Source organism: Sturnira hondurensis, unplaced genomic scaffold, assembly GCF_014824575.4.
Source record: "Sturnira hondurensis isolate 20B ecotype Veracruz unplaced genomic scaffold, ASM1482457v3 Scaffold0017436, whole genome shotgun sequence".
Lineage (NCBI taxonomy): Eukaryota > Metazoa > Chordata > Mammalia > Chiroptera > Phyllostomidae > Sturnira > Sturnira hondurensis.
In genome coordinates, this window is record NW_028090067.1 from 8147228 (window position 1) to 8160009 (window position 12782).

Genomic DNA, 12782 nt, shown 5'->3' on the forward strand with positions numbered 1-12782 from the left:
TGAGCACTACTTTCACCTTTAAAGAAATGAGTAGGAATCCCAACAGAAAAGGAAACCTGAGCCAGAGGCATGAAAGTACAGGATAGAGGCATGAAAGCATATGATACATGCAGAAAGTGTGGTCTGTCATGACTATGGCATACATGTGAGTTGGAGAGGGGAAACTACATTTACATTAGTTATATTCAGGATATTGTGAGAGCATGCATATTCATTAATGAAGAAATTATTTATATGTGCATGTGTATTATCTGTGTGTGTGTGATCAATGAAAGAAGCATGACACCTATAATTTATGCTGATGGCGCAGTGTTGTCTTTCACCTATTTCTCTGAGGCATTGATTGGGGTAGTGATGTTTTGTATGACTCTACACAGAAATGAACAAAAGAAATGACTGTTCTTGATTCAATGCCCTAGCTTTTTCAGTGTATCATAACTTGAGTGCTCATGACAATGCAGGGCAAGCTAAAGGCAATCACAACTGGAGGAAATCCTAGGAAGAAGAGCCTTAAGTGAAGTGGATCCTGAGGTGATAGGAGGTCTAATTACAGAATTTCCTTTCTCTTTTAGGTGCATGGTTGGCTATGTGAATGCCAGCTTGTCTGTGTTTCGAATTGCTGACTTTGAGAACCGATCTGAGCCGGAGTCTGATGGCAGTGAGTTCTCGGGGACTCCTCTCAAATACTGCAGGTGGGCACTCTTAGCCTAGGATGCACTGGCTCTGCTCCAGGGAGGGGGTTCTGCTCAGACAGCCCTTTCTGACTGAGTTGGTTTGAAGCAGTAGTCTCAACCTTAATAATATGCATTCAAATCCCCTGGAGAATTTTAAAATCTGACATCTAGATCCCAGAAGCTCATAGACTTCCAAATAGGTGACCCACACCAAGATATTATTATTAAAATATCAAAAGTTAAAGAGAAGGACAGAATATTACAAGCAGGAAAAAAAACAAATTGTTACATACAAGGGAACCATAATCACAGTATCAACAAGTTTGTCAGCAGAAACTTTGCAGGCCAGGAGTAACGCAATATATTCAAAGTGCTAAAAACAAAAACCTCCAACCAAGAATGCTCTACCCAGCACAACTGTCCTTCAGACTTGAAGGAGACAGAAATTTCTAGACCAGCAAAGCCAAAGGAACTCAGCATCTCTAAACCAGATTTACAAGAAATGTTAAAGGGACTTTTAGAAATCAACACAAACAGGTGCAAATGACAAATAAGAAAAAATCTGAAACTATAAATCTCACTGGTAAAGGTAAATATATAGAAAACATGGTAGTTACTTACAGTGTTAGTAGGAAGCTTAAAAGACAAAAGTTGTAAAAGTAATTATAACTAAATTAATAATTAAGAGATACACCAGATTTTAAAAAAAGATGTAAACTGTGACATCAAAAACATAAAACAAAGCAGGAGAGCAAAAATGTAGAGCTTTAGAATGCAATCAAACTTAACTTTATTGTGAACTTAAAATAGGGACTTCCGCCAAGATGGAAGCATAGGTGGAAACACTGTGCCTTCTCCCACAACCAAGTTTAAAGTCAACAAAGTTTTAGTAAACAAAAACGCAGCCAAAACACAAAAAATTAAACTGTACGGAAGTCCGAAAACAATGACCCATTCAGCCAGACCAGCAGAGGGGCAGAGCCAGCAGCAGAGCAGGGTCAGGCAGGAAAGATTCCCTGACCCAGGCGTGCAGGCAGCCATGGGCAGATCCCAGGCATGGGGTAGCAATGGGTGGACCCAGTGAGGGCGCAAGGCGGCAGGCTGACCGCGGTCACACTTTCATGCGCAGATAAACCAGTGAAGGAGCAGCGAGCAGTGAGACAGACCGTGCAGGCCCCAGTGGCAGGAAGCAGCAGAGGGGACCGCCATTGCCCCTCTCTGACCCCACCCCCACACACATCGTCACAACCCAGCCACTGAGTTGCCCCGCCCTGGTGAACACCTAGGGCTCGAGCATCATACATAACAGGTGCAAACAGACCAAAACATTATGGCTCAAGAAGAACTCAAAGCCCCAGAGCCAATAACTCTAAGTGACCAAGAAATAGCCAACCTCTCAGATGCACAGTTCAAAATACTGGTGATCAAGATGCTCACAGAACTGGTTGATTTTAGTCACAAATTAGAGGAACAAATGAAGGCTAAACTAATTGAAATGAAGGGAAATGTGCAGGAAACCAATAGTGATGGAAAGGAAACTGGGACTCAAATCAAGGGAGTGGGCCAGAAGGGAGAAAGAAATGACCAAACAGAAAAATATGAAGAAGCAAGAATTCAAAAAAATAAGGAGAAGCTTAGGAACCTCCAGGACATCTTTAAATGTTCCAACATCTGAATTATAGGGGTGCCACCAGAAGGGGAAAAGAAATAGCCACAAGTGGAAAACTTATTTGAACAAATAATAAAGGAGAACTTCCCCAGCCTGGCAAAGGAAATAGACTTCCAGGAAATCCAGGAAGCTCAGAGAGTCCCAAAGAAGTTGGACCCAAGAAGGAACACACCAAGGCACATCATAATTACGTTAGCCAAAATTCAAATGAAGAAGAGAATCCTAGAAGCAGCAAGAGAGAAGGGGACAGTCACCTAAAAAGGAGTTCCCATCAGACTGTCATCGGATTTCTCAAAAGAGACCTTACAGGCAAGAAGAGGCTGGAAAGAATTATTCCAAGTCATGAAATCCAAAGACCTACACTCAAGATTGCTCTATCCAGCAAAGCTTTCATTTAGAATGGAAGGGCAGATAAAGTGCTTCTCAGATAAGGTCAAGTTCAAGGAGTTCATCATCACCAAGCCCTTATTATATGAAATGTTAAAGGGACTTATCTAAGAAAAAGAAGGTAAAAAATATGAACAGTGAAAGGACAGCAAACTCACAGTTAACAACCACACCTAAAACAAAAGCAAACTAAGAGGACAGCTAGATCAGGAGTGGAACCATAGAAATGAAGATCACATGGAGGGTTAGCAACAGGAAAATGGGAGGGGGAGAAGGTACAGAAAATAAGTAGCATAGACAGTAGGTAGAAAATAGATAGGGTAGAGGGCAAGAAGAGTAGGGGAAATATAGAATCTAATGAACTTGAGACTCGTGGTCATAAACTAAAGGAGAGGGGGAATGGTGGGGGAGGGGATGTGCAGGGTGGAGGGGAATGAAGGGGGAGAAATAGAACAACTGTAATGGCATAATCAATAAAATATATTGTAAAAAAACCAAAAACTGAACTTTATTCAACTTAAAGTAGACTGTTATAGGTAATCATCATGGTAACCACAAGAATATAGATGGTTCTTCTTTTTTATTCATTCAGACACTCTATGTCTTTTGATTGGAGAATTTAGTCCACTTACATTTAAAGTAGTTATTAATAAATGTGTACTTATTGTCATTTTGTTAGTTGTCCTTGAATGTTTTGTAGTTCTATTCCTTTCTTCTCTTGCTGTCTTCCTTTGTGGTTTGATGACTCTCTTTATGGTATATCTAGATTAATTTCTCTTTATCTTTTGTGAGTCTACTATCAGTTTTTGCTTCTGGTTACCAAGCAAGGCTACAACTAATGTCATACACAGTGGTGAAACAAGATCAGGAACAAGGCAAGAAGGTCCACTCTTGCCACTTTTATTAAACATAGTATTGGAACTATTAGAGCGGTTAGGCAAGGAAAAGAAATAAAAGGCATGCAAATCAGAAAAGATGATGTAAAACTGTCACTATTTGCAGATGACATTATTTATAGGAAACTCTAAGGACCCCACAAAAAACTGATAGAATAAACTCAGTTGCAGATATAAAATCAATATACGAAAATTAGTTGTGTTGCCATAACTAATAATAAACTATCAGTGAAATTAAGAAAAAAATTTCATTTACAATTGCACCATAAAAATGAAATACTTAGGAATAAATTTGAGTAGTGAAAGACCTATATACTGGAAACTGTAAGACATTGATTAACAAAACTGAAGACAAATAGATATCCCATGCTCATGTATTAGAAGAAATGACATTTTTCTTAAATGCCCATATTACCAAAATAAATCTACAGATTCAGTGGAATCTCTATCAAAATCCAATGGCATTTTTTATAGGTATAAAACAAGCAACCCTAAAATGTGTATAGAACCACAAAAGACCCTAAATAGCCAAAGCACTTTTGATAAAGAAGGACAAAGCTGGAGGCATTAGCTTTCTTATTTCAAACTATATTACAAATCTGTAGTAATCAAAAACAGTATGGTATTTGCATTAAAACAGACATACAAATCAGTGGAAGAGACTAGAGAGTCCATAAATAAATGGTAATAAATTTATATATGGTCAAGTTATGCCAAAGTAGCCAAGAAGATACAGTGGGGGAAGGATAGTCAGAACAGCCACATGCAAAAGAATGAAACTGGACCAATACACAAAAATTAACTCAAATGAACTAAAGATTTAAATATAAGACCTAAAACCATAAAACTCCTACAAGTAATAATAGGCAGTAAGCTCCTTGACTTTGGTCTTGATAATTTCTTGAATCTGACACCAAACGCAAAGTCAACAAAAAGAAATATAAACAAGTGGGACCACATCAGAGTAAAAAGTTCCTGCATAGCAAAGAAAACCAACAAAAATGGAAACACAACCTACAAATGGGAAACACTATTTGGAAACTATATGTTTAATAAGGCATTACTATCCAAAGTACATAAAGGAGTCATACGACTCCTGCTCACTTTAGCAGCATATATACGTAAAGGACTCATACAACTCAATGGCAAATAAATAAATAAATAAACAGTCCCATTGAAAAGTGGGCAGATGTTGTAGAGATAAATTTTTCCCATAGAAGCCACACAGATGCTCAATGGGTACATGAAACTCAGCATCACTGATCATCAGGGAAATGCAAATCAAATCACAAGATATCCCCCCACACCTGTGAGCATGGCCATCATAACAGAAGATGAGAGAGAACAAGTGTTGGTGAAGATGTGGAGCCAAGGGGATCCTTGTGCACTGTTGTTGGTCATGTGATCTGGTGCAGCCACTGTGGAGACAGCACGGAGGTTCCTCAAAAAATTAAAAATACAACTACTGTATAACTCAGCAATTCTGCTTCTGGGTATTTATCCAAAGGAAAACAAAAACACTAACTCAAAAAAATATCTGCATTCCATGTTTATTGCAGTGTTAGCTATGATATCCAGGCCGAAGAAAGAACCTAAGTGCCCATTGATGGATGAATGGATAAAACAGTGTGTGTGTTTGTGTGTGTGATTACTCAGCCATAAAATAGAAGGATATCCTGCCATTTGCAACAACATGAATAACCTTGAGGGCATTACACTAAGTGAAATAAGACAGAGAAAAAATATATATAATTTCACTTATAGGTGGAATCTAAAAAATAACCATATTTGTATCAGAATATGAACAAAAAATTCAAACTCATAGGTTCAGAGAATGGATTAGCCATGGCTGGGGTCGGGGATGGGGGAACTGTATGAAGGTTTCAAAGATGTACAAACTCCTAGTTATAAAATGAAGTCCTGGGGATGCAATGGCGACTATAGTTAACGATACTGTATCACATACTTAAAACTTGCTAAAGGAGTACATCTTAAAGGCTCTCATCACAGGAAAAAACAATTTCTTAAATAATAACTTAAGGCAGAGCCCGGAGCGGTAGCAGACTTTGCCACAACTTTTACCCAAAAGTTATTTGCTGACCCAAATACACTTGAGCTGTGCATTTCAAGACCTTACATAGTTAAGGAAGTTGAAAGAAAAGAGAAAAATGACCAGCCCCAGATATAAATCTAAACATAAAACAGTAATATATAAATACTAAGATCTATTTTATAGCAGTGAAATAAATTAGCTACGTGCAACAGCATGGATGAATCTTACCATTGTAGCATGATACTAAAAAAAAAAAAAGCAAATCTCAGAAGAATACATTCTGATGCAGACACTGGCTCACAGTGTCTGAAATGTTATGGATGAGACAAATTCACATGGATTATCAAGTCCTGTGGAGGAGAAGGGATGGCCAGCCACTCTCTCAAGGGGAGAACACCCTGACCCTTGCCTTGATAAGTTTTATTAGGTTCAATTTGCACAGGAATAAAGCTCATTAATCATTGTCAGGCAGAAATTATTGAATAGATAACATTCGGAGAAATCTGAGGGCTTATTCTGAGGCAGGGTCAGAAAGTTCAAGGACCATAAAACTTTGGGGAACAAACTCACTTCCTGCTTGGTCTTTTATTATTTAAATTGAGGGTATTAGCAAAGTAGGCTTCACAGGATTTTATGCATTCTTTCTTAGGCCTGATCACCCCAGATAACCCACCTCCATCATTGTTTCAGGCTTAAGGTATTGTTTCAGGCTTAAGTCAGGCAGGGGAAGTAAGGCAGCCAAGAGATTAGGAGACAGAATGAGGACTCTGGCTATGTCAAAGCCGAGGGGCAAGGGTCCATTACCCCCTTTTTCTGTAGCCCCAAAGTCCTTCCCTGGGGGCCTCATGATTGTGACTGTCTTAGGTTATCCCTCCCTTGAGGAATCTTACCTGTCACTGATAACCAATCAAGCACTGGGGGTCAGGCAGGATAAAGAAAAAGGGGCAGAAGCAGTGCCCCTGCCAGGGAGATAAGCTTTGTCTCCTAAGTGGCTTATGGTCCGAAGGTGGCTCACTCAGCCTCAGCCATGGGGCAGTTACCAACAACACACAGTGTAACATCCTTTCCAGAAAGTTTGAAAACAAACCTACACAGTAAATTATTCAGACAGGTTAATATACATATATATATACATAAATATGTGTTAATTATAAAAATGAAATTCCGGATAAGGATATTAAGGGAAAGAGATGGAGGAGCACAAAGGTTGAGTAAGTTCCTGATCATGTGTTAATTCTCGGGTTGAACGGTGGATTCACAAGAGCTTATTATATTATTAAAGTATTACATAAATGTGAAAGTTAGAGGAAAAACAGCATAAATAGACCAAATAGATTAACTATAAAAATTTAAAAATTATGATCAAGTTTTGAGCAGCTGGGGCCCCAAATAATGTTATACAGAATGCAAAGTATAGTCAAGAAATTTTGCCTTACGTTAGACATAGTTTAACATTATAGTGATCAAACGCCTGTGGGAGATAGGGTCATCTGTAATAATCTCAACAATAAAGATAAAGTTAACAATAGTAATTAATCAGTGTGGTGTTGTCAAGAGGGAACAGATAAATAGAAAATGGAATAGAATTGAGAACGCAAAAATAAATTGCATAACAAAGATGTAATCACAAATAACACAATATAATTCCATTTATATAGAGTTCCAAGCAGACAAAAGTAAGCACTGTTTTATTTAGGGACACTTGTGTAAGTAGTATAACTATAAAGAAAAGCAGAAAATTACTACAAAGTTATCTTTCAGGCCACCTGGGATGGCCAGTGAGGCATTCCTAAGCCACTGACCCTGTGTTAGGTCTTAACTTGGATGGTAGTTGCATGCGGTTCATTTAATCATTCTTTCAAATGTACATACACTTTTATTTTCACAGTTTAAAAATGGGAATAAATCAACTATGCCCAGTGCTAGAAAAGTGATGTTTGTAAACTCATCATCCAATTCTTGAGAAATAAAGGCAGCTTTAGAAAATGTACTAATTTAAGTCAAAAGGGAACATCCCACCTTTCCCACATGTGAAACTGAAACCACAAAATTGAGTATGTTATTTTCTTAAAAAAAACAAAACAAGAAAAACGAGTGTTATTTTCTGAAAACAACTCTGACTCACTTGAAAAAATTCCTCCAAAGATTGATGACGCCGGAATACTTAGTGACTTTGAAGGAACTAGGCTAAAAAATTAGAGGAGTAACACTTTGATTTAATTAGCTTTGAAGCTTGGCTCCCTGACTATTTTTACAGCAGGACAAGGAAGTGTTTTCTTTGTACAAGTGCCAGGGAACATGTAGCCATTTATTATGCAAATAAATGGCACTGCATCCAAAACAGACGGGGCGGGGTGGGGGCGGGCACAAAGGACATCAGAGTGTGGCCCTCCCTCAGACCTCTGCCTCGTGGAAGAGGCCAGCGGGGCGAGATGGGGCTGGGGCCCCAGCCGAGAGCGGGAGCATGAACTGAGAGTTCCACTGGCGGCAATCAGAAAACTAATACGAGAATGGGAGTCCAGAATTTTAGGGCAGGGTGAGAGGGAGACCCTAAATTTATTGATAGGGAAACTGATTTCCAGATTAGCTTCATGTATTAACCAAGATCATATTAATCAGGCAAACCCCAAACTGGCTTGCAGGGCACTTGCTTGCCTCTGCATGTATGTATGCCTCTGCAAGCAAGTTGTCCTCAGAACCTAAGTGCCAGCACAGGCCCGTGGTATCCCTCTGGGCACAGGTTAGCAGCTCTCTGCAACAGACCCCACAACGGGTGTGTTCCACACAGGCTGAAAAATAGGTGCATGGTCTCAACAATTGGATCCTCACCTAGACATGATCCAGAATGTCGCCAAATCACCACAGCCATGAGTGTTTTCTAATATTAAAAAGAAAATGTAAAGAACACTAATTTTTTTAAATATGAAAAACCCATAAATTAAAATTGAAAATCACCACCTAAAACCAACTGTTTTCACTTTGCATATTATACATGGACAATTTTATACAGAAACTTTCTAGTTTGCCTAGTTATACTTAATAGCTGTTTAATTTGATATATTCAAATCTACTCAGCTGTGCTGAATAAATGAATTTATGTGCTATGAATTTGTAACAGGAATCTTAAGAATTTTAAGAACTTTAAGAATGACACATCTGAATTGTATTTTTTGGAAATAGTTAAGGAAAATGGTCTGCAAGGTCAAGGACAATTCATTTTCCACCCAGTAAACTTAGAAGGAATCTGGGGAGGCAGAGATTTGTCAAAATTGTTCAAGTGAAAAGCCAAATAGGATCGAAGAAGCTAGGAGATGGAGCAGTCAAAACCAAGGGCAAAAGATGACGGCAGAGACAGAAATAAGGACGGGACCAACCACTAGGTCCTGAGAAGAATTTCCTGTTTTAGTGAGTACTGTTGTGTAAAAAGTTTAAGGAATCAATGAAGTGTGTGTGTACACACACACACACACACACTTTTGTCTAATAATCAATCATGTGTCATTAAAACCACACTGTATTTTCTTCTAGAATATTTGCTTACCCATGTTTGAAATATAGATAGCTAAAGATGAACAAAGGAGTTATATTTGTTATCTTTTTTAAAATTTATTGACTTAGAGGAAGGGAGACAGAAATAAGCATCACTTTGTTGTTCTACTTATTTATGCATTCATTGGTTGATTCTTCTGTGTGCCCTGACCGGGGATCAAACCCATAACCTTGGTATATCAGAACTATGACCTAACCAACTGAGCTACCTGTCCAGGGCTTATCTTAATTGCAGAAAACAATTTCTGGTTCTTTTTTTTTTTTGAAAGATTTTTTATTTATTTTTTAGAGAGACGGGAAGGGGAAAAGGGAGAGAAACATTGATGCACAAGAGAAACATCAATTAGTTGCCTCTTGCGCGCCCCTAACTGGGGACCTGGCCCACAACCCAGACATGTGTCCTGACCAGGAATCAAACCCATGATGACCTCTGGGTTTGTAGGAGAATGGCTGACTCACTGAGCCACACCAGCCCCGGCCAATCCCTGGATCGTGACTAGCTGTTCTATGCAAAAACTAAAATGAGGCTAGAATAGTCCAAGCAAACTTTTAGCCCTGAATAAAATTTTTTTCCTAAAATTCCAGGCATTATTATTGGACCTATGGCAGGAACAGATTGCATAACTATATAGTAGGAAGAACAGTGTTACATGGTTACCTAATCCTCATCATCATATAGAGAGCCAACAGAAGGTACTAACAGATTCATTTTTAATTTCCAACCAGGTACTCAGCATAAATATCTCTTTACTGACAAAACAGTTGTGGTATATTATTAACACATTCTATAGACACTAATAATAATAAAGATAATAAAGATGATTGTAATGGCAATAATGTGAAAGCGAATATTTTCCTAGTCTTTGATACTTTTCAAAGATATTCTGCAAAGGAGTTGTCCTATGTCCTCCTATGCAAATTAGTGCTGACCTTCAGGTTCCCTACTAATTAAGAGAATTTGGATTGTCTTGGATCCCGGCTCCTGGGGTCCTCGGTGTTATGGTTGAAACGAGACATTCACACAGACTACTGAGTCCTATGGAGGAAAAGGGACAGCCTGGCCTCTCTCAAGAGGAAGAAAAAGCCTCAGAGGGCCTTGACCACTCTCTCAAGAGGAGAGTGCCCCGACCCTTGCCTTGACAAGTTTTATTGGGTTCAATTTGCACAAGAATGCGGGGTATATATATGTAAAGCTTATCAGTCATTGTCAGGCAGAAATGATTAAACAATAGATAACATTCAGAGAACTCTGAGGGCTTATTCTGAGTCAGGGTCAGATAGTTCAAGGGCCATAAAACTTTAGGGAACAAACTCCTTTCATGCTTGGACCCTTATTTAAATTGAGGGTTTTAGCAAAGTAGGTTTCATAGGATTTTATGCATTCTCTCTTAGGTCTGATCACCCTTAGGAACCCACCCTTTCCAGCACAGAGCCACACCCACCTCCAGCGTTGTTTCAGGCTTAAGGCATTGATTCAGGCTTAAGTCAGGCAGGGGAAGTAAGGCAGCCAAGAGATTAGGAGACTTTTTGCAGATAGAATGAGGACTCAAAGCCAAGGGGCGAGGGTCCATCACCCCCTTTTTCTATATCTCCCCAAGTTTTTCCCTGAGGGTCCCTTCATAACCGTGCCCATCTTAGCTCATCCCTCTTTTGAGAAATCTTACCCATCATTGGCTAACCAGTCATCTGCCCCAGGGCCAAGCAGAGAAGAGAAAGGGGGCAGAGGTCAAGCCCCTACAAGGAAGATAGGCTTTGTTTCCTAAGTGGCTTATATTCCAAAGTCCTTTACTCAGCCTTATCCATGAGGGGGATTACAGCTTCTGAAAGGAGGCAGGGTGGTTCCCAACATTGGATAATGATAATTTTTATTCAGATAAGGGAATTTGGCATGTCCAACAACAGAACTATTGGAATAACCAGAATTTTCAGATCTTTTCACATTTCTAGAGCTTATGGAAAGAATACTGGATTCAAAACATATAAAAACTGTACGATGTTGAGAGAGTCATTTTTCAAGTTACCCACCTGTTATAGTAGGAATGGTATGGTAAGAATAAAATGAAATCATGTGGATAATGCTTTGTCCCTAATAAGATGCTCAACAAACATTTGTGGAATTTGCAGCCGACTCACAAGTTACCGTGGCACCATCTACTAGGAAGGACTTTTTAATGGCAAGTGGCAGAAATCCAGTATAAACTGACTTAGAAATTCATTTGTTCAGGTGCTGAGAGGTGAGAGAGGTGGTGTTAACGTAAGTAGTGGCTGGATCCCAAGTCATCAAGACACTGCGTCTCTACAGGCTCTGCTTTGTTCTGTTGACTTCATTCTCAAGCAGGCTCTCGCCACAGTCTGTAAGGGCCACCAGCAGCTCCAGGCTTTCGCTGTCTGGGGGCTTGGTGATAATTCACTAAGTGACCCTTCTAACCGAAATCCTGGTGATGAGTCTCACTGATCAGGTCTGGCTCATCCTCTGAGCTGGGGTCAGGAGAGGGTGCAAGCCCTGCCCAACCCACACAGATGATTCCCCAGAGGAGAAGAGCTATTCTTTTACCAGAAGAAGAAATGCGGGAGAAGCAAAGCAACAGATGCCAAGGGTACAGAAGGCTTTAAAACGCTTCTCCCACAACTAAGGACTACAGAGTGGGAATGAAGGAGACGTGGGAGTCAGGAAAATCCTGCTTTGGACAGTGACTTTCTCCTGTGTATTTATAGATACCGAGACTACCGTGACCCTCCTCACTCCCTGGTGCCCTACGGCTACACGCTGCAGTTCTGGCATGTCCTAGCAGCTCGACTGGCTTTCATCATTGTGTTCGAGGTTAGTTTTCTCCACCGTTCCTTCCTACCCTTTGAAATAATGAAGGAACTAGACATAATGAGTAACTAGGAGAATGTGAATATGTATGTCCAGAAGCAGTATACTCTTTATCTTCTTGTCTTGCTCCTAAATGAAAGTCCTTGAATTTTCCCAGAAATGTTTGAAAGTCCATTTGTGGATTGTTCATGAATAAGTTAAGAATTATTGGTGCTAAATTTAATATGTGAGGGTCATGGTTCTTAAACTTTTAGGAAAATTGCCTCTTTTTTTTTTCCATCCATCCCCAGAGATTCTGATACATCCTGTCTGCGGTTTGCTTTTCACAAGCCCTCCAGGATGAGCCTGATGCCCGTGTGCAAGGAACTTTGTTTGGAAAATACTGAGCTGGGTGTTACAAGGGGCAGCCTCGGGTTGGGTAGCGTCATGGCCTTACTTATGGCCAAGCACACAAATGAATGTTCATTACCTAGGACTCAAAATAGACTTGAAAAGTATCATTATACAAAAGTATCATCCACCTAGTAATTGCATGTATTATGTGTCAGTAAAAATATATTACCTCTTTTCTTTTAGTCTTTAAGAAAATTGCTGCTAAAAATAGTTGGCATTTCTTTAACTTGTACTTGTAAATAGATATTGCATCTCCTGTCACAGATACTAAAGCCAAATTAACACAAGCCAAGTGTGCATTTTTACCTGGACTAGAAGCTTCCTATAGCTCTTTGAAACTATT

At 39.5% G+C, this 12782-nt stretch overlaps 1 protein-coding gene across 5 annotated transcripts in view; it reads left to right on the top strand.

Annotated features, from left to right (window-relative positions):
- Positions 1–12782, top strand: part of ANO4 (anoctamin 4) — a 347220-nt gene that overhangs the window by 330402 nt on the left and 4036 nt on the right. For all 5 annotated transcript variants that reach the window (XM_037068229.1, XM_037068233.1, XM_037068231.1 and 2 more), the window contains 2 exons: positions 573–692; positions 11944–12049. In XM_037068229.1, coding sequence (XP_036924124.1) covers positions 573–692; positions 11944–12049 — 226 coding nt within the window. The remainder of the gene's footprint in view (positions 1–572; positions 693–11943; positions 12050–12782) is intronic.